At 49.3% G+C, this 26,869-nt stretch overlaps 11 protein-coding genes across 11 annotated transcripts; 7 read left to right on the top strand and 4 right to left on the bottom strand.

The window, feature by feature from the left end:
* Positions 1-3,067: 3,067 nt before the first annotated feature.
* gprM lies at positions 3,068-4,654 on the top strand (the record flags this gene model as incomplete). Its single annotated transcript, XM_058518563.1, has 3 exons — positions 3,068-3,233; positions 3,282-3,436; positions 3,485-4,654. The coding sequence occupies 3 exons, from the start codon at positions 3,068-3,070 to the stop codon at positions 4,652-4,654; spliced, it is 1,491 nt and encodes a 496-aa protein (XP_058369351.1).
* A 2,663-nt stretch (positions 4,655-7,317) lies between these two features.
* On the bottom strand, positions 7,318-8,248 carry N7446_009817 (uncharacterized protein; the record flags this gene model as incomplete). Its single annotated transcript, XM_058518562.1, has 2 exons — positions 7,318-7,757; positions 7,814-8,248. 2 exons carry the CDS (start codon positions 8,246-8,248, stop codon positions 7,449-7,451), a joined length of 744 nt encoding a protein of 247 aa, XP_058369350.1. The 3' UTR covers positions 7,318-7,448.
* Positions 8,249-10,302: 2,054 nt separating this feature from the next.
* N7446_009816 (uncharacterized protein) lies at positions 10,303-11,358 on the top strand (the record flags this gene model as incomplete). Its single annotated transcript, XM_058518561.1, has 4 exons — positions 10,303-10,370; positions 10,451-10,468; positions 10,530-10,750; positions 10,802-11,358. The coding sequence occupies 4 exons, from the start codon at positions 10,303-10,305 to the stop codon at positions 11,356-11,358; spliced, it is 864 nt and encodes a 287-aa protein (XP_058369349.1).
* Positions 11,359-12,403: 1,045 nt separating this feature from the next.
* N7446_009815 (putative mitochondrial carrier protein) lies at positions 12,404-13,702 on the top strand (the record flags this gene model as incomplete). Its single annotated transcript, XM_058518560.1, has 2 exons — positions 12,404-12,589; positions 12,650-13,702. 2 exons carry the CDS (start codon positions 12,404-12,406, stop codon positions 13,700-13,702), a joined length of 1,239 nt encoding a protein of 412 aa, XP_058369348.1.
* A 400-nt stretch (positions 13,703-14,102) lies between these two features.
* Positions 14,103-15,311, top strand: N7446_009814 (uncharacterized protein; the record flags this gene model as incomplete). Its single annotated transcript, XM_058518559.1, has 3 exons — positions 14,103-14,182; positions 14,263-14,505; positions 14,579-15,311. 3 exons carry the CDS (start codon positions 14,103-14,105, stop codon positions 15,309-15,311), a joined length of 1,056 nt encoding a protein of 351 aa, XP_058369347.1.
* Positions 15,312-15,871: 560 nt separating this feature from the next.
* Positions 15,872-17,042, bottom strand: N7446_009813 (thiamine diphosphokinase; the record flags this gene model as incomplete). Its single annotated transcript, XM_058518558.1, has 3 exons — positions 15,872-16,645; positions 16,780-16,859; positions 16,928-17,042. The coding sequence occupies 3 exons, from the start codon at positions 17,040-17,042 to the stop codon at positions 15,872-15,874; spliced, it is 969 nt and encodes a 322-aa protein (XP_058369346.1).
* A 207-nt stretch (positions 17,043-17,249) lies between these two features.
* Positions 17,250-18,235, top strand: N7446_009812 (coiled-coil-helix-coiled-coil-helix domain-containing protein; the record flags this gene model as incomplete). Its single annotated transcript, XM_058518557.1, has 3 exons — positions 17,250-17,442; positions 17,571-17,898; positions 17,953-18,235. 3 exons carry the CDS (start codon positions 17,250-17,252, stop codon positions 18,233-18,235), a joined length of 804 nt encoding a protein of 267 aa, XP_058369345.1.
* Positions 18,236-18,810: 575 nt separating this feature from the next.
* Positions 18,811-20,228, bottom strand: N7446_009811 (uncharacterized protein; the record flags this gene model as incomplete). Its single annotated transcript, XM_058518556.1, has 6 exons — positions 18,811-19,405; positions 19,462-19,516; positions 19,577-19,713; positions 19,763-19,934; positions 19,987-20,026; positions 20,085-20,228. The coding sequence occupies 6 exons, from the start codon at positions 20,226-20,228 to the stop codon at positions 18,811-18,813; spliced, it is 1,143 nt and encodes a 380-aa protein (XP_058369344.1).
* Positions 20,229-20,950: 722 nt separating this feature from the next.
* On the top strand, positions 20,951-22,032 carry N7446_009810 (uncharacterized protein; the record flags this gene model as incomplete). The annotated part of the gene is made up of 3 exons (XM_058518555.1): positions 20,951-20,981; positions 21,033-21,500; positions 21,644-22,032. The coding sequence occupies 3 exons, from the start codon at positions 20,951-20,953 to the stop codon at positions 22,030-22,032; spliced, it is 888 nt and encodes a 295-aa protein (XP_058369343.1).
* An 889-nt stretch (positions 22,033-22,921) lies between these two features.
* N7446_009809 (SDR family oxidoreductase) lies at positions 22,922-23,915 on the bottom strand (the record flags this gene model as incomplete). Its single annotated transcript, XM_058518554.1, has 3 exons — positions 22,922-23,144; positions 23,204-23,805; positions 23,868-23,915. The coding sequence occupies 3 exons, from the start codon at positions 23,913-23,915 to the stop codon at positions 22,922-22,924; spliced, it is 873 nt and encodes a 290-aa protein (XP_058369342.1).
* Positions 23,916-24,377: 462 nt separating this feature from the next.
* Positions 24,378-26,614, top strand: N7446_009808 (uncharacterized protein; the record flags this gene model as incomplete). Its single annotated transcript, XM_058518553.1, has 10 exons — positions 24,378-24,524; positions 24,581-24,694; positions 24,746-24,783; positions 24,836-24,890; positions 24,939-25,037; positions 25,091-25,311; positions 25,374-26,059; positions 26,121-26,340; positions 26,410-26,500; positions 26,561-26,614. The coding sequence occupies 10 exons, from the start codon at positions 24,378-24,380 to the stop codon at positions 26,612-26,614; spliced, it is 1,725 nt and encodes a 574-aa protein (XP_058369341.1).
* Positions 26,615-26,869: the final 255 nt, after the last annotated feature.

Here is a 26,869-nt window from a genome sequence, read left to right as displayed (position 1 = left end):
TAATATAAGTTATAGTATTAGTATCTAGGGAGGGAAAAAAAGAAAGAGTAAACCTGCTCTCAAAAAAAAGCAAGATAGAAAGACACGACACTAAAAAACCCACAACCCGACTCGTTTCTGCAGCGTTCGGTTCAGTTTCCAGTCCCAAATCTTGTTTTCGCAGCCCGAGCCCGAACCGTCGATCAGCGGGGGTAGGGCTGCCCTCCGAGCCCTGCCTAACCGATGGGTGTCTCCGGGTATCTCGTACCTATAGAGTACTTTTGCATCCCGATTCTCCTATTCTTCTTCACAAATAACGTTAAACACTCATATTAAATCCAACCCTACCCAATACATATGCCTCCCACCTAGTTAATATATCAAGACTCAGACCCCAAGATGCAGGTTTCCCGTCAGACCTACAAGTATGTTGTCACCGAATCCACTCGTCCCCACTGATTTACCATCCGGGGGGCAACTTATCCGAACACAACTCTTTTTTCCCCCCGTGTCTTGCGCTTAGCAAGATGACGGTAGTTTCCGTATATGCCCTCGGCGTCGGGTTCCCCCCGGCTTACTTTGATTAGACATGCCGGGGCTTGTGGGGTGTGGGGTTTGGCTACTGTACAGTAAGGTGTGTGACGCCTTGCTTGCTTTTGGATGGGGATGAGGATGGGGTTATAGTAGATAGGAATGGAATGGAAAGTATGGCGATGTTTCCTATCAGGTTCTGGGCTGGGTGTGATGTGATGTGAATGATACCTTTTGATGAAGTAGGGATAGTCGGAGCTGTCACATAGATTAACTTATATTAAATATTTCTTGCAGGGTCATGTGGGCTGTGGTTTATAGTTAGAGTGTAGGAGCACGTGGGGATTAAGCTTGCCAAATATAGAAATGGGCTAGACATCACTGGATGTTCACGTCTTGGTCAAAACCTGATCTGGTAGTAAGTTTTGGGAACTTTGGCAGAACACATGGCTTTAGTGGGTGTGAACACTGTATACAGATGAATACGGACTCTGACAGTGAATATCCCAGCTCTGAGGTCGACTTGATAAACCGACGTTTGCTCTCTATCGCGGAGAAACATGAAGCAAGAAGCCGGTGTAGTCCATTCACATGGCGTCGGTATAAGATGTAGAGAAGGGGTGCCTAGTAAACCCAAAGCCGACATGCATAAATCGAGGACTCTCATTCCACTGGTTGTGCTGTTGTCCGCTTGCCTGTGTTGAATGAATGTCAGACTTCCCTGGCAAGGTAAGGAGATAACATCAGGCATCAGACTGTGCACACATCGTATATATTAGATCTGCTCTGCTGGAATTGTATCTTGATGGGCTTCCTCTTGACACGGTGATTTGGTATAGTTCGAGTGTCTGGAGTGCTTGTATAATAGTAGTTCCCAGATTTGCACGATAAACATCAGGACATTCGAAAGACAGTATTAGAGAGAGAAAGGAGTGGGTTGACGCACCGTATGCAAGCGCTCTCCTGCTGCTTCTACCAGCACTGACCCCATTCAATCTCCGACACCGAACAAGTTCGCGACACCTACCACTGCGCAAGCTGATAACCACTTGATGTGGCCCACCACTAACCAACCGATCTAGGCATCTGGGTGTTCACGCCGGTCGATGCACAGACAGGACATGCACAACGCTGTGCCCGGATTGGCAGCTCAACTTCAGAGCGAGGAGTCTGTTCTTGTAGCCAAGGGTATCGACAGAAGCGAATGATGACCAGAAGAGGAAGATAGAGGGAGGATAAAGCGAGAACAGGTCTAGCATTGGTGGCGGGGTAATCCCACTTAGCGCGGGCGTTGGGGCTGTACAAGCCGTTATTTCAATGTTGGATCTGTGAGGATTACAAGTGGACACAATCGAAATGAGCGATCACGATAATGAGGGGAAAGAGCAACGCCAAATCGTAGATCATGCTCTGGGTCGAGTGTTTGGCTGGTCTGCAGTCTGTAGGGTCACGGGGGCTGAGTGGCTGGCGCTGAAATATGGGAGGAAGTCGATGTGATCTGCGTATGAGATCCTGAGCTAACGTTTTCCTACTCGGATCCGACTCGAGTGGTCGATAGAGAGAAATAGTGAGCCAACACGAGGATCGGGATGCTGTGGTACACCGGAAGTAGAATCAGCTTATGGGCATTGATAGATCGCATACTGTAGGACCATTACAGACATGGATTCTCCGATTGGTCTTGTTTAGGGCGAATGCTGGGGGATATCACGGTGGGGGGTGGGTTCGTGGTGGTGATTGGGTGGATTAACGCAACTATGGCAAGGTATTGGTGATACTCTGGCTAGGTGGGAGATGGAATTCGTTGTAGAGACTGGGGAGAGACTGGGATTGGAATGTTGGAACATACTACTTGGCAGGGGCGAGGTGCAAGTTCAGCTTTGACTTTGATCTGTACCTGTCAGCTGTCAGCTATAGCCTCGCGCAGAAATGCAGAAATGCAGAATTGTGGAGGCGAGAATAGTTCGTAGTGTAAATAGTTTACAGAATACAGAATACAGAATACAGAGCCCAGAGTCCAGAGTACAGGCTAATTAGTCTAATTAGTTGCAATTGTATGACGCTAAGTCCAAGTAAGTATAGTCCCGGGGGGCAACTTAACAGGGGCAGTTAGATCTAGGCCAGATGCACCACCCGACCCCCCTCCTCCAGTGGCGTAAACTAGAGACATTGCCATTTTCTCAGTTGCGATTGTACAATATCCCAAAAGTGTAAAATGTTCACATATTTTCGGCAGGTTGGATCAAATCCCTAAAGTAAGTTGTTCACGTTCCTCAAGCCGAGTTCCAGAATGTTAACCCAAGAATGTAGATCTTTGCCCCCTGCATGTTCGCTTCCAGGTAATATTACCCATGCCAAGGGCTCGGGATTGAGTTTGACCTAATTGCCATGCGCTCGTGTGAGAACAGACCTTGGTCCGTTCAGTCTCCACCGGCTCTATAACTTATACATCCCGTTCCCACACTTAGGCTCCTTTTCTACTATCTCAACTTTTTGACACGCGCGATCCTCTCGCGCTGGCGCGTTCTCTCGATAGGATAATGCAGCTTCGCCCAATATGGCATCCTTGAACGGAGACTGTCCAGCTCCTTTCCTACAGGAGTCCCTCTTCCCAACCATCGGGGGGTTTGTCGATGGTCGTTATTGCGAGGACATATCTTTTGGCAACAATACTTACTCATGCTGTCTGCCATGTCCGCTCGCTGAATGGAGATATGACGCTGGTGAGTTAGGATGCACTGGGTATATCGTTAGTGTCTAATGCGCTACAGATCTGGACAAGAAAATCGATGTCGCGAGCTGGATCAGTGTTGCTATTCTCCCGCTCTGTATATTCTTGCTGGCTTCCTACGCCGTTTTACCGGTCAAATGGACTCACCGTCACTATTTGAGTATCTGCTTCACGCTAGGCATTTGTTGCATGGAGGTAAGTTGATTGCGCCTGCTGTTCTAGTCCTATACTAACGATGACTAGATCGCTTTCATCATCCCCCTCGGTGCCAAACCTCAGCAATGTTACAATGCCATTACCCCAAATGACATGCACTCTGATCTGTCCTGCGCATTCTCCGGGTCTTTCTTACTATTTGGCGGATGGATGGTGGTGATGTGGAGTTTCATTCGCACAATCGCCTTCCACCTCCAAGTCTGCTGGGAAGTCGTCCTCGGACCTAAGTTCATGTGGGGAGCCTTCGTCTGTGGCTTCGGTATCCCAGCAATCGGCCTAACTGTGATGCTGATCCTAACGGGCGTATCCTTCCGGTTCGGCGAGATCTGCCATATCAATGTCACCCACGCTCTACAGGACTACTGGATCCCAATCATGGTCTTCGCCGCCGCGGCGCTCTTCTTCCAACTTTCAACAATGGGCTACTGCACCCATATCTACCTCCGCTCTCTCTTCGACAGATCCGCCTCAACAACAAACAGCTCCGGCCTCCCCTCCTACGACGCCAGCGTGCGCACAGTAACCGCCCGCCAGGCCTACCGCCGAATTCGCCGCATCCTCCAACTCCAATGGCGCGGCGTAGCCCTTGTCTTAATCATCATCGCCAACGTAATCTACTTCGCAGTAGTATTCATCGAGCTCGACAACGCCACCGCCCCAACAGCCCAAAACGTCGAAGACGCCACACCCTGGCTCCTATGCCTAGTGGAAACCCGGGGCGACAGAGTCGCCTGCCGCTCCGAAGCAGCAGCAATCGGCCCCAATGAAGCAACCATCCTAGCAGTGGTATTCCTCCTCTCGCTAGTAGGCTTCTGGAACTTCATCCTCTTCGCCCGACCCTCAATGTTTGCCGGCTGGCTGGACCTCTTCAAGCGCACATCACGCCGAAACGAATTCGTCTCCGCCGATGCGCACACCCGTTTTGTTGATAACAAGGGTTTCGAGATGCTTACCACATCCGTTAAGAGCCCCGATACGTTCATGCGTTCGCCTAGCCCCGTCGAGCACCAGGACCGGGCCCGGAGTCCGATCGCCAGCCCTAGTCCCGCTTTCGACCGCAGGGCCCATTTCGGACAGGAGGCCCGCTATATTCGGCCCTCCATGAGCTTTTCGGGGCCCAGACCGCCTGAGTCGCCGACGACGGTGCGTGAGTGGGATCCTCAGGCGACTTTTGCACCGGGGTATACACGAGATTAATGTTTTTAATTGCTTTGTATTTGTTACGTTTACATGAGCTTTTTTTACCATCTTTTTTTAACTAAAAGAATTACTCATTTGGTTCTCTTCCTGATTCTCTGTTTCAACTGTCTCTCAAAACGAGGCTGGTTTAGGGTCGCGACACTGGTGTTACAGGGTTGTCTCACTCACTGTTTTTACTATGCTGGGGGTGTCGAGGCTAGGAAAAATTCCCACGTGTGTCTAGTTCGTTTCAACTTCGTCTCTAACCTAGAGTGGATATCTGTAGTTCCCACACTTATTTTTAATACATCTGTACGTGAACGAAACATACTATGATTGCATCCCGTATACGATGCTCCACCCTCGACTCCAATCTCAAATCTACTCCTATCCCCACTCATCTCCATTCTGCAATTTAAATCTTAACTTCAATTTAATTTGAGATTTACATCTCGATCTCATCCACTGCGTTGTACATATTACTCTAGTTATAGAACTGAACCCCGCCTCGGTATGCCCGAGAGATAGATAATGTGATTGTGATGGGATGGCTGTGATGAGTGTATACAACCCTGAACCCTGTTCAGCACTGCGCTCACAGCATTGTACTTCTGAAGCCAAGGTTCGAGGAGTGGATATCATAGGTGTGATTGTAGTTTCGACGGGTTCCGTACCCACATTCAATGCTACTTAGTTACTGATCTTCCACCAGTACATGTACATGCATACTTACCGTAGCCAAGCTCTGCAAGACCAGTCTGAACATTAACAGTGGATACCTAATCCAATTCAATCCAAGTGCAACAATAGACCCCCTAAACTCCGTACAATAATAAACACTGCGACACACGTACCACATCCACACCTACGCAGCCACACGGTACACAATACGGGAGGGGAGTACGGAGTACCCGTCCCACAGAAGCGAACCAAAAGAACCAAGGTAAAGAAAAGATTGGCATATACCAAGGCTAAACTAAACTAAACTCAGCTCAACAGCGAAACCCGGCAACTAACCCGTCCGTACGATCTAGAATCCTTCGAAAGTCAAATCAACAACCTAAAAGGCCAAGGCCAAGGCTAAGGCTAAGATACCAGGTAACCCACGGGATATGCGAATACGCACGGAGAATCTCAAAGGCAACCCGTTATAAGAGAAGAAAACAGGACCCAGAGCAGGCAAGAAGGCTGAAACTAACCAGCCCCAACGTGGCAGGAGCGCCGTTCCTGCATTGACTCTCCCTAGGGGGTGCCTGCCCAACTGGGTGGAGTCGGGATGTCGTAAGCCCCGTTGGAGTACAGACTCCGGTGCCGTGCGGCGCTAGTATTGTTACATGGACGCTAGTTTAGGTGATAATTTGATTAGGTGAGATTTCTAAGCGATCCTGTTACATTATTGCTATGGTAGAATACATCTGATACCTGGTGTTATATTAAGAGGCTGGGTTTTGTTAAGCTACTTGGGCAGGGTCCGGGGTTCGGGGAGTTTATTAGATTGGCTTTTTGGTGGGTTGGGTATGTGATGGCGAGAGGGATTTTTTTGTAGTCTTGGAGTTTGTCTTGGTGTGAGTCTAGATCTGTTGTGTGTATAGGGTCAAGAGTTTTAGATTAAATTGGTTGACGGTTGAGTGTCAGATGTTCTACAGAGGATTGAGTGGTCTTGTTTTTGGGGTCGGAGTATGGGGGGACTTCATTGTTTGACTTGGCCATTGTATGTTTCTTGTTGAATGGGGTTATGGTAGTTAACTTGCATTATTATATTAACAGTTATAGATTGATTCAATTGTAATATTCAATCCCTATACTATATACCCAAAGAGGCAAGCAGTACCCCGCATCCACACCCGAACCCGTTCGTTCAAACTGCAAACTTCAAATTTCAGTTCGCAGTACGCCATTGACCGCATCTGGACCCAAAAAGTAGTCTGATCAACCCTCGAAATTGATCGGCCGGATCAAGCCTACCCTGCCCCAACCCAAACTTACAGCATTGACATACCGAATGAGCATTAGCCCCTCTTCCCCACCGACACAGCTACCAGAGTTACTGGAATTGGAGTCGAACAACCGGCATTTAATGTAGCCATTCTGGGCCTAGGAGTGCGGGATTTACGGAGTACCGGGCTTCATGCCCATTGCGTAGTGTGCTAGTTAGATCGCATGTGGCATGTGGGTATATGGCATGAGGCATGTGCTTTAGCGGGGAACATGGTGTACACGCGTATTCAAGTCCGGGGTCTGGGAACCGGGGTAGACGGCATTGGATGCGAACAGTTTTTTGAGATGGAGGTGTATCCATTGGGATCTACGTGGATTGACTTTGCACTAGGGAGCCTCATGCGGCGCCGAGGTACATGTGATTTCTATAGGCTCATGGTTTGGGGGCTTGGGGGTTAGGGGCCTTTTTGATGTGCTTGGGCTTTTTGTTTTGTTAAGTCTGTTAAGTAAATTGTTAATGGTTATAAAGGTTGTAAACTGGTGGATGTACAGTAGCGTAATGTTATATCGCCTACCCTACAGTAAACTTCTAGCCCTAACATGGCCTCCATACGGAGGACATACGGGTCTATAATAGATTCCATAATGTTTGAGCATCGGCTGTAATAGTGTGGGATTCGCGAAATGTAGTAAGATAAGTGCAAACCCAGATGAATGATATGAAAAAGAAAAAAAGATGCTGTCATGTTTTTACTAGTATATCACCAGCCTGGCAACATAACTGCATGACAAAACACATTCTTCAGATCTAGAAACACAAAATATAATCCCAATTTGGCAAAATATAGAAAGCAAAGGAAAGACAAGTAATCGTCTACAAACCACCAGCAGCACAGATCTTCTTAGCCTCATCCACACGTTCCGCATACCGAGAGGGATAAGCTGAGCCCTGCACCTTCTGGCAAAGCTTGCCCACCTCCATAGTCTTCCAGCCACTAACTCCCTTCATACCCTTAAAGAACTGGGCGGCTGACTTTGCGGCATCCATGTCGGCAGCGATGTCTGGATAGTACTTGGCGCGTTGCTGGAAGATGCCCACACTATCATAGTCCGAACCCACGGCATCATGGGGATAGTTGAGTGAAGAAGGGACATCCTTGTTGGCGTAGATGAGGATGTTCGACTAGAGAGCGTTAGAATAGATTCAAAGGACTGCAGAAGATGCCAAATAGTTCTCACCTCAACAAGAGCAGTTGCAATACCAGCAAGACAACCCTGACGACCTAGGTCTTCTTTCTTCGCTTCTCCAATGATAGCTTTGGCATGCTTGGACTGGGTCGATGAAAGACCGGGCAGATTGCCGCTGCTACCACCACCATCACCACCGCTGCTGCCGTCGCATTTCTTGGTAACGTAGCTGGAGCTACCTGTTTTCACGTAGTAATCGGCAACGTAGCAGCCATCAGCGGTTTTGTCCCAGATGCTGTCGCCCTTGACGTCGGTGCCGGAAGCTTGGCAGGTGATTGCAACGTCGGTGCCCTTCTTGTAGGATTTGACCACGGAGTAAGAAGTTCCTGGGCCGGAGCGGCAGTTGACGGTGTCTCCGGTGATGGGGTATGCGTTGATAACGGGGGAGAGGAGTGCGAAGGAGAGGGCCACGACTTGGAAATGCATCTTGATGAGCTAGATGTTGAAAATTGATTTCTTGGTTGCCGAATTGTTCAGAGTATTGGAGTTTGCGATGGTATGAGCTGATGGATGAGTGGAATTCGGGGATTCAACAATGGCTTTATACCTCAGGGTCCCTTCACTGTGATCCCCAGAATGTTCACTGTGAAGAATGTGAGCCCTCGATCCCTCATTTTGGACCCCACGGATCTCGTATAGAAAGTCCCCGTTTCAAGGCATTTCTAATTCGTATTCGCAAATTACTTCCAAAATCCCGTGTCTAGAGCGACCAACGTAAGGGGCTGAGAGCAAGAGTCCATAGGGCCAAATCTATTTTCGAACAGCAGATCTCGTATATCCCCGTGAAGAATCCAGTGGTATGCAGGTGCTCGATGTTGACACGCTTAACCGGAACCTTGTTGAAGCTTGGCAACTCGTGTTCCTGAGCCTTGCCTGCCAGGGCACAACATACACCCACTAAAAATAGCGTGGATTCGTGCAGATCACCCGTATTTGATCCAACACTTTACTTGTGATTCGAGGGTTATCGTCGGAGGATATTTAGTGTATACTACGTCGGAAAGCCACAGCTTCTTAAGGGGCCGATGTGATAATTTTAGAGACTAGCAGGCTGTTGAACTCGTATCTTTTTTGGTCTCTCTTTTCATGAAGCGATGAATGTTGAAACTGGGATACCATCTTTTTGAGGTCCACATCCATAGGCTTTGTTGAGTATATATATACACTTTGTCTTCTTGCACATGTATACGACTGAGTATTCTAGTGAGTGAATATGTGAACGATAGGCCAAGAACTGTGCGTGTGTGTGTGAGTGTGTGTGTGTGAGTGTGTGTGTGTGTGAGTGTGTGTGTGTGTGTGTGTGTGTGTAAGAGAGAGAGAGAGAGAGAGAGAGAGAGAGAGAGAGAGAAATCAGGTTTCTTTACAGGGCTTCTCTCGGAAGGCTTTAGGTCTATATAGGCTGGGGAGCACTTAAGAATCTAAGGGTTACCAAGCTGGGAAACCCTAGCAAGAATTGTATAAGAACTGCATAAGCATCAATCGGAGAGCAACCCGAGAGAACAAGGGCGAGGCCTCGGACAAATATCGGCCCTATGCACCAGGCAGGCTGCATGTCTTGACAACCAGGTCCTGTCAAGTATTAAAGCTGGGAACCAAGTCAGAAATGGGTTCTATTCAAAGCTAAGCTAAATCTATGTAAAGGAAGTGTCTCTCCCGAAACACGGAATTTTATTATCCTCTGCTTTTATTATTTTCTAGGGATAATCCTTATCAGACATGTAATAAGAAGTTCGCCGATGAGGATTGGCCGAAGTATGTATATGTTCACTATCTTAGCCGATTGGTTAAGTTATAGCAATCGATTTACAATGAATTAATAGGTCGACGTCATAAAGCTGCTTATTTCTCACCAATATGGAAAGTATGAGCAAGTTACAGGGCTTTCTCTGACCTTGAGCATATATTCTATTCGCTGGGTATGTGACGTGTGGTCTCTCCACGGTGATTGTACTCTACGTCTCTATGGCCGTTTTTGTATACATTCTCGGAAGAGCTCGGATCAAGCTTGAAAACTCCTATATCTCTTGCCTAATTAGATTAAAATCGAAAGATAAAGATCTTAGCTGATCTCTATCCACAAATAATCCATGATCTGACATGATCTAGCCGATACACGAACTATTGGAGAACCCTGCGGGTGGATGAAAAAGGCCTTAGTGCACTGTAGTGGATCAGTCACACCGACTCGACGTCGAAGAGGCCAGATACTCGACAATAATGTAGCACTTTGAGCTCCCTACATCGTAGATATTGTAGATAAACTTGAATAAGTTCTCCGTATAGATAGTTGCATCATCCCGAGTACCCGACGTCACCATGGCAGAAGGCGGAGAGTCGAAGCTCCCTGTTGTGTGTTACTTGTCTCCCCGCTCTTCCCAGCCACCTTCTTATCTCCCACACTCTTCGCGTTTTCGCTTTTCTCCCATTCATCTCACTTGGAGCATCTCTGATCCTCTACCTTTTGCTTCAAAAAAGTCCCTATGGCTCCTCCACCTCCCGCGACCTTGCCTCTGGGCGAGAGACTCAAGGCTTTGGCGCAGACCCTGCAGTACGTATCCTTTGATTTGTGTCAAATTGCGACACTTCAATGCCTTGTGCTACCAGTACTAACGACATGTCACGTTGCAGGTTTGCTTGGTTCGTTGGGTAGGTCGACCTGCTAAGCACACCATGAAGGCCCGAATTCGAGGTCACTAACAATCTCCAGACATGTGACACTGTTGCTCTCGGTCTTCCGCTACACCTTGTCTTGCATCTTCTTCAACTACTACTCCTCCTCCGCCCAGATCGCCTACCGCTTGACTTTCATCTCGGCCGCCGTGACTTATGGAATCGTCGTGTACAAGGGACACTTCGCTCGGGGTGCTCAGGGAACTCCCGTCCAGATTTTCACCAAGCTCCTCTCCGATGAGAATGTGCAATACCTGGGTGAGTGATTGGTGATGCGACGGTGATAATTGAAGCTTACAGGTGCATCAGGAATGGCCCTTGTCTGGCTGTACTCCCGCCAGCTCATCCTGGCTCTCCTCCCCTTCAGCGTGTACTCGGTCTTCCACGTTGCGACCTACAGCCGCATGTATCTGATCCCGACCCTGCAGCCCGCTGCTACCGGCTCCGCTGGCCCCGCCTCTCCTTCATCCCCCTCCAAGCCTGCCGCTAAGCAGTCGCCTCTCGCCGAGACTATTGGCCGATTCATCAAGCAGTACTACGATGCCAGCATGGGTGTTGTCGCTACCCTCGAGATCGCCTTGCTGTTCCGCCTTGTCCTGTCCGCCATCACCTTCTCCAAGGGCAGCTGGGTCCTGTTGGTTGTCTACCTGTCTTTCTTCCGTGCCCGCTACGCCCAGAGCTCCTTCGTTCAGCAGGCTGTCCGTCAGCTCACCGCCCGTGCCGACGCCTCCATCTCCCACCAGAGCACTCCTCCTCAGGCTCGTCAGGCCTGGGAGACTATCAAGGGTGTTGTGCGCCAGGGTTACGAGCTCACCGATATTACCCGCTACATTGGTGGATCTACCGCTGCCAAGAAGCCCCAGTAAATGTCGCAAAGACATGTGCTAACTATCTTTCGATCCTGGAAGCTCCCATTTCCAGGAAGTAACGTGGCTTTGGACAATTGCTAAAGGTGCTGATGCAAATTACGACATTCAGGGAATTATCTTTCCCGTTGTAATGTTCTCCCGTAAGTGATGAACATGGGGATGCAGGTGTATGGGACTTTCATGTCTCAGATATAGAAAAGATGCGGACGAGGAGGTTACCCGCCATGATGATGCAATACGCAACGACATGTGTTTATTATTCTCTAGAGTTTTGCGATGCATAGTTTCTGTACTTGCTTTTCGCTTGCCAACATATCTTGTCTCGGATTCAATTTACTTATTTCAAGTGCGCAATTATTTTGAAAAGTTCTTCCACAGTTGACAATCCTTCAATCCTTTACGTATAGTCATTCTCCATGCTTTGTATGAGCAGGATAGCAATATCATGATGAATCGTATTCACGGCTACAACTAGAGAATACCTGGAAGTCTACTGGGGTATATAAGTCCTGAACAGAAAAGACAACATCTGGCAGAGCAATATAATGAAAGATGTGTCAACGACTGCAAACAATGTTCGGATGCTGGCTGTGTCCATGTTGAAAGAGCGCTTTAGGTATCTGACGCCGTGAAATTTCATAAGAAAAGCTGAAAGTATAGGATGATGATTTGTACGTGTATTTCGGTACTATCTGGTTTGATGTTATGTCCACGCTCTTCCAAACAGAATCCAAAAGTATAGTTACCTCAAGAGTAAATAAATATTGACGCCTCAGGTGCCAACGCCAAGTACAGTGACGAAATCCCGTGATTGGTGCCTCAGGCGGCATATCGGGCTTGGCGGCGAGAAGCCGATCAGAATTTTGGCTTATCAACCAACTTGCAACCATAATACTCAACTCTTTCCTCATTCCTTGTCACTCTTTTCTGTTACCATTATCTCCTAGGGGTGCTACCCTTCCAGTCCATCTCTCAGCACCCCCAATTTCCCGCCTGGTCCCGGCCAACACTGCCCGGGGCTGCAGTTCGGCGTGATATTGCCATGAGCCTGACCTCGCGAGTGGCCGGTCTGTTCTCGCCAACGCCGCCTTCGGACACATCCGCGACACCTTCGGATGAATCCTCTGCCTCGAAATGGGCACATCCCGGTCTCAATGAAATAAGTCACGCCCAGGATAGCGCTATGGCGCTGGTGGAAGAGGAGGAGGCTCGGCCGCCGTATTTACATGTATGATTGTTTCCGACGGCGTCATGATTTGTGCAAGGCTAACATGATATCGGATTATAGGCCATGTTGGCTGGTGGTACCGGAGGAACATGCGGAGACATGTTGATGCACTCGTTAGATACCGTCAAGACACGACAACAAGGCGATCCGACCCTTCCTCCCAAATATACATCGATGGGCCAGTCGTATGCAACCATCTACCGCCAAGAAGGATTCTGTCGTGGTTTATATGGTGGTGTGACGCCGGCCCTCCTCGGCTCGTTCCCCGGCACTGTGATTTTCTTTGGTGTATACGAGTACACCAAGCGTTTCATGATCGACTCAGGGATCAATCCCAGCCTTGCATATCTATCCGGTGGTTTCCTAGCAGACTTGGCTGCATCAGTTGTCTATGTACCATCCGAAGTGCTGAAAACACGACTGCAGTTGCAAGGTCGATTCAACAACCCGCATTTCAACTCGGGCTATAACTACCGGAATATGAGCGATGGGTTCCGTTCGATTGTGCGCCAGGAAGGATTATCAGCATTGTTCCACGGATATAAGGCCACCATTTTCCGCGACCTTCCGTTCTCCGCGCTCCAATTCGCATTCTATGAGAAGGAGCAGTCAATGGCTAAAGAATGGGTTGGAAAGCGGGATATTGGGTTAGGCTTGGAGATCTTGACGGCTGCTACTGCCGGCGGCATGGCTGGTGTTATCACCTGTCCGATGGACGTGGTCAAGACACGCATTCAGACCCAGAAACACGTCCCAGAGACCCCGTCCTGCTCTGGCGCCAGACACACCGTCGAGCATGTTCCCAAAGAAAGCCCACGCCCACATGCGCCAGCATCTTCACATTCTCATACCCCACGAGCACACTCGCGCCCTATTTCCACATCAGGAGCCTCCACATCAATGCCACCGCCCGGCACACCGCGCCTCGACACGTCATCTGTGTTCACCGGGCTGAAGATGATCTACCACACGGAAGGCCTTGCGGGGTGGTTCCGTGGCGTGGGCCCACGAGGTGTGTGGACTAGCATTCAAAGCGGGACTATGCTGGTCATGTACCAGTACCTGCTTAAGCAACTCGAACACCACCAAATCCTGGAAGAACGACTGTATTGAGGCATTTCATCTGCATTTCCAGAGCATTTTTCTTTCTTTTTGGGAATGGGGGCGTTTGGATTTACATGTTATGACCCCAGGTGCATTGAGCACCTTGTACACTGTGTGCCTGATAGAATAGACTGGGCTTATAGTCCCCTGTACAATAAATTCTCATTCAACTCTCATAGATCAATACCAATACAAATAATGCCCAGTAAATACAACAAAGTGTAGGGCAGCGAACAAAGAGGACGCGCTAGCGTGTTTTGTTTTGATCGGCGGTAAACAACCTTGGAATTACCGATACACCTCCCCTCCTTGCATCCTCTCTTCTCCCACTCTAACTTCTTTATTTACTTACTCTTATTTGATGCGCATTGGTCCGATATCCTCCCTCGCATCTTGATTCATTACCATCATGTCATCCGCTCTTCCTTATTTGAAGTCGCTGAAAAAGGGCGACCTGGTCGAGTTCGCCGACTCAACCGACCTGAATGGGTGAGTTTATACCTGTCGCGCAATCACGAACGTGGTCGCATGGACTAATTTGACTGATTTCTGACTTGTCTGGGGTATAGCGCAAGCGGTCTCAACAAGATGGAGCTTGCCGTTGCGCTTGACAATCACCTGAACGCGAACCGTTCCATCTTCTCAGGTGTCAAGTCGCTTTCTGAATACTACTCGCGCTTGGCCTCGCCGCCGCGTCGGGGATCGCCTGTGAAGCGCGAATCCAAGCCTCAGACTCCTGGTCCTGCGACAAAAACTCCTTCGCGCCGCGCATCAGCCAAGAAGGAAGTCAAAGAACAGAAGGAAGAGCCTAGGTAAGAATGACAATGTCTTTGCATGCATGGAATGGCCCCATTTCTTTGTCGCGCATACTAATCTATGCATTAGTGAGGATGGTGAAGACGTGGCCGCAACCCCAAGCGCGCGCCAGACTTCGCGTCGGATCTCGCGCGCTGCGCCCATCACAGATTTGCAGAGAAATCTACCTATGCCTCCTTCCCCTGCTGTCGTGACAGATGTCATTGATCGCCAGGCCAGCCGGGTTCGTGAGGGGCTTGAGGATGCATGGACTTCGATTGGTGTATTGGACCGGTGCCACGCTGTGCGCGAGGCTCTGAGCAGTCTCAAGGCCATTGAGATTATGGTTCTGCTCCTCGAAGGAGGAAGTGTTGTGAAAGAGATTGTTCCCATCCGCTACCTTACCACGACTCCTCCCGTGCAAGCCGCGCAGATTCCCGCCGTTCCTATCAAAGTCCCTGACCTCTTTGTGCTGCTCACTGGAGCTTTCTGGGCGCCTTTCTCGCTTTGGCTCATCACCTGCCTTCTCCTGCCTCTCACTGCCGCCTATTTCATCAACCTGAGCTGGCAGGCCTCTACCACCGTGCGCCGGACTCGCTCTAGTCCCAACCTTGCTCAATTCGACCCATTGACCTTCAACATTGCCAAGGCGCTGCTGGTGTATATCGTTTTCGGCAACGACTTCAAGTTTTGGGGTGCTTTCAGCACTTTCGCTCTTCGAAAGATCTCGGCTTCTGTTCCTGGCGGAACTTTCGGACTGTACACCGGGACTGCCGTTGGCGCAATCGGATCTCTGTACGAGGCCATCCTGAGTCGTTCATAAACAGCATGTGGCTTGTATGTTGCAGGGCTGCACAGTGACTCTAATGTATTGCAAATCGAGACAGAAATGCGATCCAGTAGTACTGGTGGCTTGCTTGCGCTGTTATTATTTTGACATTTGCCTCTCCCTTTCTCTCTACGCTCTCTACGCTAATCCAGTATTCTTCTGGATTGGTCTCCCTATTGGTTTGATATCCCCTGCTTGAGGGGCTATCACATATCCCTCTTGCCGCTATGTATGCTTTTTTGATTGTTTGTGTTATTGTTCTCGAGGCTTGTCTTTTTTGATTGTATGCGTCCAAGTTTAGTGCTTGGGTATGGATGATGCGATATGCGATACTGGGTTTCTTTCTTCAACCTCATTTTCTCTCTTTCTTGGTGTCTTGTTCAAGCCAGAGGAAGGCGCCCTCGGTGTTGTGTCTGGTTGTGGTTATTTGATTACTTTTTTTGGGAGTTCCTCTTCCTCATTTTTTTAATGACCGATTTGTGTTTCAAATCTTTAACATTGGGTATCAGAGAGTAATATGAGTAAAGCTGAAATGGTCATCTCATCGTTCACGTTCATGATCCTCTCTTCAGCCTCGTCGCCAACTCCACCGTAAACAACACCGGCACAGATGTCTCAACTTCCACCTTGTCCGCGCGGATATGGTTGCTCGTGGATATCTGTCCTCCAATCTCAGTATGCCATTTCTCGACATCCCACTCAAAGCCTTTGGTCGTAATCGAAGCAGGTGCGGAAAGCGGAATAATCCCAATGTTCTCCTCAAAGAAATACTTCGGCTCATCCACTTCACGCCGCTTCCGCTTCTTCGGCGACTCGGATGTAATACCCGCCCGTCTCGTAGCAGGCGTGTGGATTATATTCTTCCCAGTCTGAATAATGAACGTAATACTCTCCTCAGAAACGAGGTAAAGGTTCCCACCGGCAGCCGGCTTGGCGCTGGAACCCGTGGATTTGGTTTTGCTTTCATTCTCGCGGATCGTGCATTGCGTCTGGGTCATCATGTATAAATGGTGGACTTGGGAGAAGGCCTGGTCAACACGGCCGCCGAGACCGCCCAGGATTACAATTTCCAGAGGTGAGTCCTTTGATTGAACGGATGGCGTAGGATACGGATCTTTGCTTGTGCTGCCGTTTGCTTTGACTGAATCGTTTGGGACACGAGGAGAGGCAATGATCTCTGCTGCGTGTGCATTGAGGTATTTTAGACATTTGGTAAAGTCTGTTGAGTATTGGTCTGGGTCTTCTATGATTGATACTCCGAGGTTCTCGTAATGTTCTCGTACTGATGGTCGGATAGAGTCCAAGTCGCCGATTATGGCGTTGGGGGGCTGTATCCTCTGGTTAGATTTATATCTTTGCTGGGCGGTGCAGTGCTGATGTTTCAATTGGGATATATCTTCGCGAGCGAATTTCCAGTTCGAAGATACTGCAAGGTAGGTTTCATAGAATAGATAAATCTCACATCATTAGATTCGGTACCATTCGATTTCATCATATCGTATAGTCGATTGGCGCCTCCATCGGCACAGACGATATAAGATGCTGAAGTAGGGTCAGCATATCTTCTCTGAACTGATTAATTGTCCTATGATTTCCATGTTAATACTCACCATATTGGCTTAATACTCCGAATGCGTTCTCGTTGATTGGCTGATTGAGGACGAGCAAAGCGTACGGAGACGGACTCCCTGATACACGGAAGAAGCGACTAGGATCCCACTCCATTGAAAGAGTAGTACCAGATCGGATCTAAAAGTCAAGGTAGGTGTTCGTGAGAGAGTCCGAAGTGACGATATAATTATGAGCCCCGGTGGAACGTGACTGGCTGACCGAGCACGATCCTCAGGCCGAAATCCACATCCAACTTCTTCCGCGCTTCGACTTCCCCGATCCCCTCAACACCTTCTTGGAGGACCTCTCGATTCTCACACAATGTTCCGTCCCGCCGCTCGAGCGCTCGCCCGCGCGCCTGCTGTCGCATCCCGTACCCCGGCGACCAGCCGATTCATAAGCACCGGTCCGACCAAGTCGAGAAGCTGGAAGAACACCGTCGTCCGGCTGGGCTTGGCTGGTGGTGCTATCTACTACTATAACACGAGCAGTGTCTTCTCCGAGGAGCCGAAGTGTATGTCTCGTCGATTGGGTTGCCATTGTTTCTCGTTACCGAGGGTTACAAACCGCGACAATCCTGTCAAGGCCAATGGTATCTCCGGATGACCAATCGTCGCTAACTCTTCTGTCATCGCGCTCTAGTCTCTCTCCTCTCTTCCAAAAAGCAAAATGGCGATGATGCCACCTCCCAGACCCTCGACTCCATTACTCCCAAGATCCGTCAAGAACGCGCCGCCGCGCAAGCGTCCGAGCCCGCCGCTTTGGAAGGTGGTTTGAACGCCCAGGAGCTTCAGGAAGAGGCTGGTCAGGAGGCTGCATTCAATCCGGAGACTGGCGAGATCAACTGGGACTGCCCGTGCCTCGGTGGCATGGCCCACGGGCCATGCGGAGAGGACTTCAAGGCTGCTTTCAGCTGCTTCGTCTACTCTGAGGAGGAGCCCAAGGGCATTGACTGCATTGAGAAGTTCAAGTATGTTGTGCTGGTATATTTGACGGTGATGTTTATTTACTAACGGTCTTCCAGGGCCATGCAAGATTGCTTCCGTAAATACCCCGATGTCTACGGTGCCGAACTGGAAGACGACGACGAGCCCCAGGGCGACGCTCCCGCCCCCTCCGAACAGACCCCCACCGCCGCCGAGATTGATGCCGCCTCTCACCCTGACGAGAAGCAGACCCGCGCCAAGGACGTCAACACCCAAGTGAAGGCCGAGACTGTCGCCCAGGGTGAGAACACCGAGGGCGACTCCCTCGTCCCCAAGGCTGCGTTTGATGCCGAGGATAAGAACGAGTCCAGCAAGGCTTAGAGCTGAACTCTCCTTGAAAACCTGCATTCTGTTTGACGCCATCCTTCCCCCGAGGCAATTTACCTGTCTCTCTTCTGTAATGCACATCAGGGACAGGGATTGGAGTTTTGTATTATATAGACCCTTCTGCCATCTCTCCATATCCCGTTTTGATCCGTTGATGCATGCATCCCTCTGATATTTCAGCATATCCATTCCCCGATCTGCGCGCTCCCATTTGTTCCTGATATTTCCTCTCTGTCAATGTGTAACTATGTGTATTGGTATGCTTCACGCTGTTGTCCGCTGGACAAACAAAAGAACGAGGGGAAATAGAATAGACTTGTTGCATTATAACCTATACTCCGTATATTCTTTTGCATGTCACATTTAGAGAAAGCGGTATTTTGTTCCTATTCCAAAGTCACCCGACAGCCGTTTCGACAGATCATAGCATTATTATATACAACCTTTTATTCGCATTAAACTGGCATTCAGCCATCACAGCCCAGCCTGTGCTTGCCTGTCCGCCAGCGATATAAAAAATAAAACCAGCGCCTCCAATCCAAAAACCCGAGACTAGAACATCCATCCATCTATACTTTCGGACGCTTCGGAAGACCATTAGTCCCCTGTTCACGCTCAAGGGTATATTCAGTCGTAACACGAATAGCCATATCACGCTGCGCAGCCTGTTCAGCCTGCCCAGCGGCAGGCGATGCAATCCTCTCGCCGTCAAGGATATACTCCTGACTTCCGTCACGGCTCACCTTCGTCGCATTCAAAACACTATCGAGCTCGAAATTCCCACTCCTCCTCGGGCGGGATGTGACGAAAGTCTTCGTCTTCCCAGAAGCCCTCGACCCAAATGCATTATAGCCGTCGCCGTTGTAGTACGGGGATTTGGAGCTCTTGTGGTTTGACGAGCCCAGCCAGCGTGAGTTGCGGAAGAGTGGTTTGATTCCTGGGAGGGAGACGACGATTGCCGCGACGAAGCATTCTCGGTCGGCCCAGCCTAGGGCTATTGGGAGGTTTGTGATTGAGGTGAGGGAGTAGTAGGCTCGGAGGACTGTGCAGATCATGATGAAGATTCCCGATGAGAACATTATCACTAGGATTAGTTTGCGTTGGAGGGGAACTTGGAGTTTGGCGAGGATTGGGATTGGAATGAGAATTATGCAGAGGTCCGATCTGGTTGGATGGGTTAGGGCTTTGGTTGAGTAGAAGAGGGCTGGGGGAGAGCTTACAGCACGTTAAAGACGGCGATCACGATGTATAATGGGGGTCTGAGAGTGCAGTTGTCTATAGATCCAGTAAGCTTGGGTGTTTTTTTCTTGTCTTGACAGGACTGGTGAGAATTACCTCCGGGGTAGGGCTTGATTTGCCAGTTCCGTTCGACTGGTGTGCACAGACAGATGTGTGTCAAGAGACATGCAAGCCAGGTCACCACGCAGAACCCTCCTGCCGCCGTGACGAGATGACGGTGCCAGAGTCCTTGTCTGTCATGTGTGAGATGGGGAAACAGATAGTCATAGACGGTTGACATACGTGAGCTTCCAGTAGAGACAGAGAAGAACCCCTTTCAAACACCAAATATAGCAAATATACCATATCCAGTTCATGAACGCCAACTTGGATCCAAGGATCATGTTGTGCATTTTGCTATCTGGGACTAGCATGGCTGTTTTGTCGTTTAACCCGATGTTGTTGCCAAATAGCCCTGATTAGATGTCAGTTTTTGGAGTCATCATGGAGCCACCGTCTGTTCGTACCAAGTAGGTAAATGATGATGGTCTGCATAGTCCAAAATATCTGTTGTAACAGTGTCAGAACCAAATCACTTATCACAATTGAGTAAAGTCTGACGTACCATTCCAGCAACTGCAAAAGCATCATCAAGTCGGAGCCCACGAATACCTCCCGTGGTCAACCTGGCATATAGCCGGACAATCAAAAAGACCATCCCAATGCCATATTCTGTGAAAGTCTCAACGGTCAAGGCATCGGCCGACATGGTGGCTGTTCAAACGAACGACTATATCAGTTGATCAAAGGAGTTGCCTTTGACAGAGATGAATATACCAAGGTCCATAAAAAAAGAGAAAGGAGTGATATTAGTATCAACTAGGGCGATACTGTCAGCGAGATCGCCGTAACTGATAAATCGAGTTGGGCAATTCGGTACCTCAATCACGCTGCCTTCGCCGAGATCTACTCCATAGAAGAGTGGTAGTTCAGGAGACACGTCCCTTGCGAAGGATCAAGCTTCTAGCCCCCTAGTCCGAGGAAGTGGTCACTGGAAACAAATATCGTACTAACATACAGTACACTTGACGGGGCTGTTCTGCACACTAGTGAAGGGTAATTCTCCAACTGAAAATCCGCCAGTTTGGCCCCGAAATTAGGCCACAGACTAGTTAGTATGAGGCAAGACCCAAATGCCCGAGCAGGATCTGACTATCTTCGTCTGTCCGGGATGAGGATTCCGATGCGTGGGGCTTCTGATTCGAGAAGGGGGAAAGGCCCGTTTCAGACAGAAACTGGCAGGTTGATCGCCCTTCTGTCAGACTCGAAGACAGACACGGCTGTGGAGACCCTGCTGCAAGTAGATAGCCACTGATGGCTTCCAGGGCTTCGCCGTCTACGGAGTCCATACACGGGACGATTCATATTTGGTCCAGGCGGTTCTCAGCCGTCTTCTGTCTGTACATGACACATCTATAAGGTTGACTAAAAATGGCCAAAGTTGCTTTGATTACAGGAGGAGGTAGGACCCTCATGAATCCATGAATAAAGATACTAACACCTAATGATATAGCAAGTGGAATGGGCTTAGCAGTAACAAAAGCCCTATCCGCACGCAACGACTGGCACATCCACATCCTGGACATCAACGAAGAGCGCGGAATCCAGACAGCAAAGGAAGTACCGAGAACAACATTCCATCGCGCAAATGTGACCAAATACAACGATCTTGCAGCAGCATTTCAAACCGCGTTCTTAGAAAATGGTAGTCTGGATTTTGTTTTCGCCAACGCCGGAGTCATTGAGCGGACAAACTTCTACGCCACACACTCAGAGACTGGCAAGGATGTATCCCCGCCACCAGAGCCAGATCTGCTCTCAATCGATGCTGATTTGAAGGGAGTCGTCCTAACCTCTTATCTGGCTCAGCACTATTTTCGCCATTCGCCCCATGGGGGCAAGGGTTCTAGCCTGGTAATGACCGCCAGCTGTGGTGGACTATATCCATCTTTTTATTCGCCCTTGTATTCTGCAGCCAAATGTGAGTCTCTTGTTCCCTGTTCCGAGTGATCATACTATCATATGTTGTGGTCGATATGATCTATCAACTCTTATCATATCATTTCAACCCTACAGTACTGCGGTAAACCTCCCAGTCTAAGCTAACACCCTCTTCTACTCTAGTCGGCGTTGTCGGTTTTATGCGCTCTATCGCCCAGCACTTCGCAGCAGGTGGAACCCGCGTCAACGCCATCTGCCCGGGAATCGTCCGAACCAACCTCGTCGACTCGAACGGCTGGGATCGTTTCCCACCGGGCCGGTTCATCGAAGTGGAAACGATCGCCCGTGTAGTCCTCCAGCTCGTGGATGGGGGCGAACCTGCGGGCCAAGGTCTGACAGATTCTTCGGGCTCGCATCTGCCTCTTTCCAGACTGTATGGAGTCGCAGTGGAGATGTCGGATAGCGGGTTATACTTCCGTGATCAGCATGCTTTCTGCGATGATGGGATGCGGGAGGTTATGGCGGCGACAGACGTTGAGAACCAAGTGGGTGCTATTCTGAATGCTGATTAGATGGCCTTTGCCTGCGGCACTTTGTCTGTTTTGGCATGCTCCTGAGTGACATATGTACTTAGTCAAATCAGACATTAGTTTAGCAGACTAATGGGGTCTCATCAAACTTTACGAATCCTTCAGCATGTCTCCTTCTATATTGGGTGCTTGGCAGTCTCGTAGCTTTTTGCCCCGGTGGCATGATAGTATCCATGTTATGCACTTTAGGCATTAAAATATCAACCAAACACCGATTGGAAGGAATTCTCGGTCAACTTCCTTGCATTTCTCATACCAAGTATTTTTTTTAGCCCCCAATTGCATTCGGAGTAAATTTAGGCTTTGCTCCACGGGTCAGCCAAAGGCGTTTAACCGGCGCCAAGGTTGTTGCAGGATAATCTACGTGCTGTACGTGGAAACAAAGATACAATTTGCACAATCACATGGGTCAAGTGGGCCAAACGCAACGCAATGTTCAACTCGATATCTCAGAGCCGATCGATCGCTTGTGTTCTACAGTTAACAGAAATCATGGTACACGGCCCGTACGGGGCGAGCTTCCCTTGTGGAGTAAAGCTTGGACAGCTCCGGTCTACTCCAATACTGTATAAGTTACGAAGTGCAGATCCTCAAGGTGGACAGGGGTGAAATAGGTGGATACCGTGTGAGACTGCAGGAGCGGCAAGAAACATGTCTTATGATAGATGAGAGCTCACACTAACACTAGAGCAGACGTTAGACCCACACGGAACAGAATGCTGCCGCCGCAAATGAAGAAAAGTAAATTGTTGGCTGAGGACAGTAAGATTAATTGATTGAACGACGATCCCGGTGGAGCCTATTTGTACTTGTGGCGGCTAGTGAATTAGGGCATCGGTAGTCTCGGGCGAGACAGCACTCTTCCCCGGTCTTATGGGATTGCCTCCGGCAGCTGGGAATCTTCGCCATGCATCATGCGGAACAAAGGTTCCCAAACAGTTATGGCTCGCTTAGTGATGTGGCCATTTCCGGGTTTGGGCATTGGGTAGTAGATCAGTTTCTCGGCTGAGCACTCTAATAGTTCACCTGCCATGCCGGTGGAGTCTTCTAAAAAGGTTTCGTAGGCGTTGAGAATGGTCTGCACAGGGGTGAGACTGAGTGGAAGGGCTGGAGTTAGTACTCTGTGGTGCTTTTTGAGGTGCACAGAACTTACCATTCAAGAGTGACGGCTGCAATCATCTCAGGCGGGACAATAGGTGTGTTCACGATCCCGGGCATGACACAGTTAATGAGAATATTTTCTTTCTGCTTCAGCAAAGGCGCAACGCCGCGGATGAAATGGTTGACTGAAGCCTTGGTGCCGCAGTATACCGGATAGGACTGGTGAGGGAAAACGCCACCAATGCTTCCTGTTACAACAATGCGACCTCCAGGCTGCGGGTTATGGCGCATGAAATGGACTGCCAATTGAGTCCCATACACAACGCCTTTGTAATTGATGTCCACGACAGAGAGATCAGGGGGTGCTGGGATGTCATCGACGCCGTTTTTCTTCGAGTCGTAAATATAGATGGACGAAGTATCAACTATGCCAGCGTTGGCGCATAGCGCATCAATGTGACCCCAAAGCTGATACACGGCGCGGAACACCTCTGCAAGTTGTGCATAGTTTGAGACATCTGCGGGAAAGAAGCGGGCTCTCTCTTGAGGGAGTTCTTTGAGGATGGCCTCGCCGGCCTCTCGGCGTCGCCCTACACAGGCGACTTTCCATCCTTTTTTGCAGAGGTCTTTGACGAGGTCAATTCCCATGCCAGACTGTAATGTTCTGTGGGTCAGTAATTTCTAGCGGGCTGTGCGTGCATATTCCTTGTACTGACAGTGGCACCGGTGACGATGGCAACGCGGGTTTCTATGTGTGAGCCCATTGTATCGGAGATGTGATAGTGTTGGATAGTCGGTGGAATTGATTGAAAACGACAAGAATATCAGGCAAGGCTATTACCGGATAGTCGGGTGCTCACGACTCAATTATCTGACCGCAGGGCTCGAATCTGAATCATAGTCTATCATTCTAGTCAATCTAGTGCAAGCCGATCCCTAATCCCGGCCGGTCGTTACTGAAATCGGAATTAGTCCAACGCCTTTCAGTTCCCGTCTGGATTGAAATGAAGTGGAACACTTTCCACATTGCTTATTGGCCGAACTCAAGTAAACCCTAGCTCAGCCGTCGTATCATGGCGCACGCTATTGCCTGCGGTGTTTGCCATGTGTTTCCAGGTGCATTGGAAGACCCATCTAGCCGATAGAAGCTTATTATGGAAGTCGTTTAAGACTCTTTTCTCTTCTTCCCCTCCTCCTAATCGACTATATCCTTGTTCTACTTCACTATGGCCGTCGACGCAGAAAAGGACCCGGTGCAGGAAACCGGCTCTGCAACAGATGCGCCTAGCTCGCCTTCTACTGTTGCCAATGACAATGGCCCTGCTGGGCCGGCTGAGCCGGTCGTCACTTTGAAAACATGGATTGTCTCTTCGGTAAGCGCTTCTGGTCAGTTATCTGGCATTGATGCTAATCGATATGGTCTACATAGATTCTTTCTTGCGGTTACGGCCTTTCCTTCTGGCCTGTTCCCGTCGTGGCTGCAATTGGCACCATGATCTCTGCTGATATGGATGACCCGACTGGGTACATTTGGTTTGTTCCTGTGCGCACCACTTCAAGCAGTCCCAAGGAACAAAGGCTGATGCAATTTTAGGCATGGACTATTTCGATCACCTGTGCTTTCTTGATATTGTATGTTCTAGCCTAACCCCTGTTGTCGTTGAATACTCATGATAGTATACAGTGGCCCGAACACTGATCTTCTGGGTCGGCGGTGGTTCTTGGTTCTGGGTAACTTGGTAAGGTCCAGTTGTATAGAACAGAAGATGCGTTCTAACCAGTCCTAGGTATGCTTCGTTGGTCACATCGTGGTAGCATCAGCCAAAACCACAAACCAAGTTATTGCTGGCCTTGTAATCTCCGGATTTGGCGGCGCAAACTGTCAGGTAAGAAATATCCCAGTATCTTAGGGTTCTGATCCCAGCTAAAAACAGCCTAGATGGCAGCATTCGCCTTACCAGAGCTTCTCCCAAACAAATGGAGACACATCGGCGTCGTCATAGCCGACTTCACTGTCTACATCGCCGTCATCGTAGCACCAGTGACAGCCCGATATGGCTACGAGATGGGAAACTGGTCCTGGAACTTCTGGGGCGTGGCCATCTTCCAAGGTCTCTCCTTCTTCGGTCTTCTGTTCCTCTACCACCCACCAAAGCACCCGTAAGCCAACCATTCCCCGGATCCAACAAGTAGAAAGCAACACAAGCTAACATTCAATCCAGCCTCGGAATCCCATACAAAGAAGCCTTCAAATCCCTCGACTACCTCGGCGCCTTCCTCTTCATCGGCGGCGCAGTCCCCTTCCTAATGGGCATCGTCTGGGCAGGCGTCTACGAGTCAAATGACGCACACGTCGTGGCACCGCTAGTAGTCGGCGCCGTCGTCCTTATCTGCTTCGCGCTGTGGGAAACCTTCGGCAAGCTCAAATACCCACTTACGCCAACCTATGTCTTCGCCAGTTCGTGGGGTAGGGATTTCACTGCTCCCGTCATTGCATTGGGCGTTGTCAATATGTTCTACTATTCTTCGAGTATTCTATGGCCGCAGATGATCATTGCGTTCTATACGAATGGCGGTGCGGACTGGAAGTATTCTGTTATTCTGTCTTTGCCGCAGGGCTTCGCTATCTTCTTCGGTGCTATCTTGCTTACGCTTTTTGGTAGCAAGTTGAGGCATTGGCAGTGGCAGCTTACTGGGTCTGTTTTTGTTATGGTTGTTTTTGGGTCTTTGTTGGGTATTGTTACGCCTACTAATAAGGGGACTATGATTGCTTTTGTTTTCCTCTCTCAGACCGGCTTTGGTTGGGCTCTTTATTTGAGTATTGCTATTACACAGATGGGTGTTGAGCATAAGAATTTGGGGGTTAGTGGCGGTATTTCTGGGTGTATTCGGTTTGCTGCTGGTGCTGGTATGTCTAACCCTTACTTGTCTTCGATTGTGTCTGCTATACTAACTTGAATCTTCCACAGTCGCGACTTCGATCTATCAAACTGTCTACAGCAACACCCTCAGCAAGTATACAGCGATCTACGTCCCTTCTGCTGCCATCTCTGCCGGTCTCCCCGAGTCAAAGGTCACAGATCTCATGACTGCAGTAGCCCAAGGCGCCGCTGCATTGAAATCTTATAGTCCAGCCGTGGCTGCAGCTGCAGAGGCAGCCCTCGGCCAAGCCTACTGCAAGGCTATCTTGTAAGTACCAACTCTTCCGTGGCGTGAAGTCTCCATAAGAGAGCCCCGATTTCTAACTATATCTCCTAGTGTCGTTGCCATGGTCTCAATGGCCTTTGGTATCTTTGGTCTTGGAGCTTGTCTGTGCTGCAAGGATGTCGATTCAAAGATGACCAACAAGGTAAGATATAATGTTCTCTATGTTTGGATTGTGATCATTTCTAATACTTGCTCTCTTTAGATCGAGGTTTACCTTGAGAACACGGATCTCTCAGACCGGAACAAGTACCACTAGATTATCCTGCTGGGATGGCAAACATGTCTTGAGCTCCGTGAGTTCAACACAGGTGAACAAAGCAAGCAACGAGAATGTTGCAAATGTCGGAACCACAATGCCGGCTAGCCCGTACCTGGGCGAAAGAGAAAGGTTACCTGGGAAAGAAACAGTTTATAGAGACTTCTACACAAAATAACATACGTGCTTCGGCCTAATGAATATAATACTCTCGCTTACATACCAGTCTATCAGACTCACAATCTCAAAAAAAGG

This window comes from Penicillium canescens (assembly GCF_028828765.1).
Source record: "Penicillium canescens strain IBT 15451 chromosome Unknown utg000006l_segment0_segment0, whole genome shotgun sequence".
NCBI lineage: Eukaryota > Fungi > Ascomycota > Eurotiomycetes > Eurotiales > Aspergillaceae > Penicillium > Penicillium canescens.
This window is presented reverse-complemented; position numbering and strand designations above follow the sequence as displayed.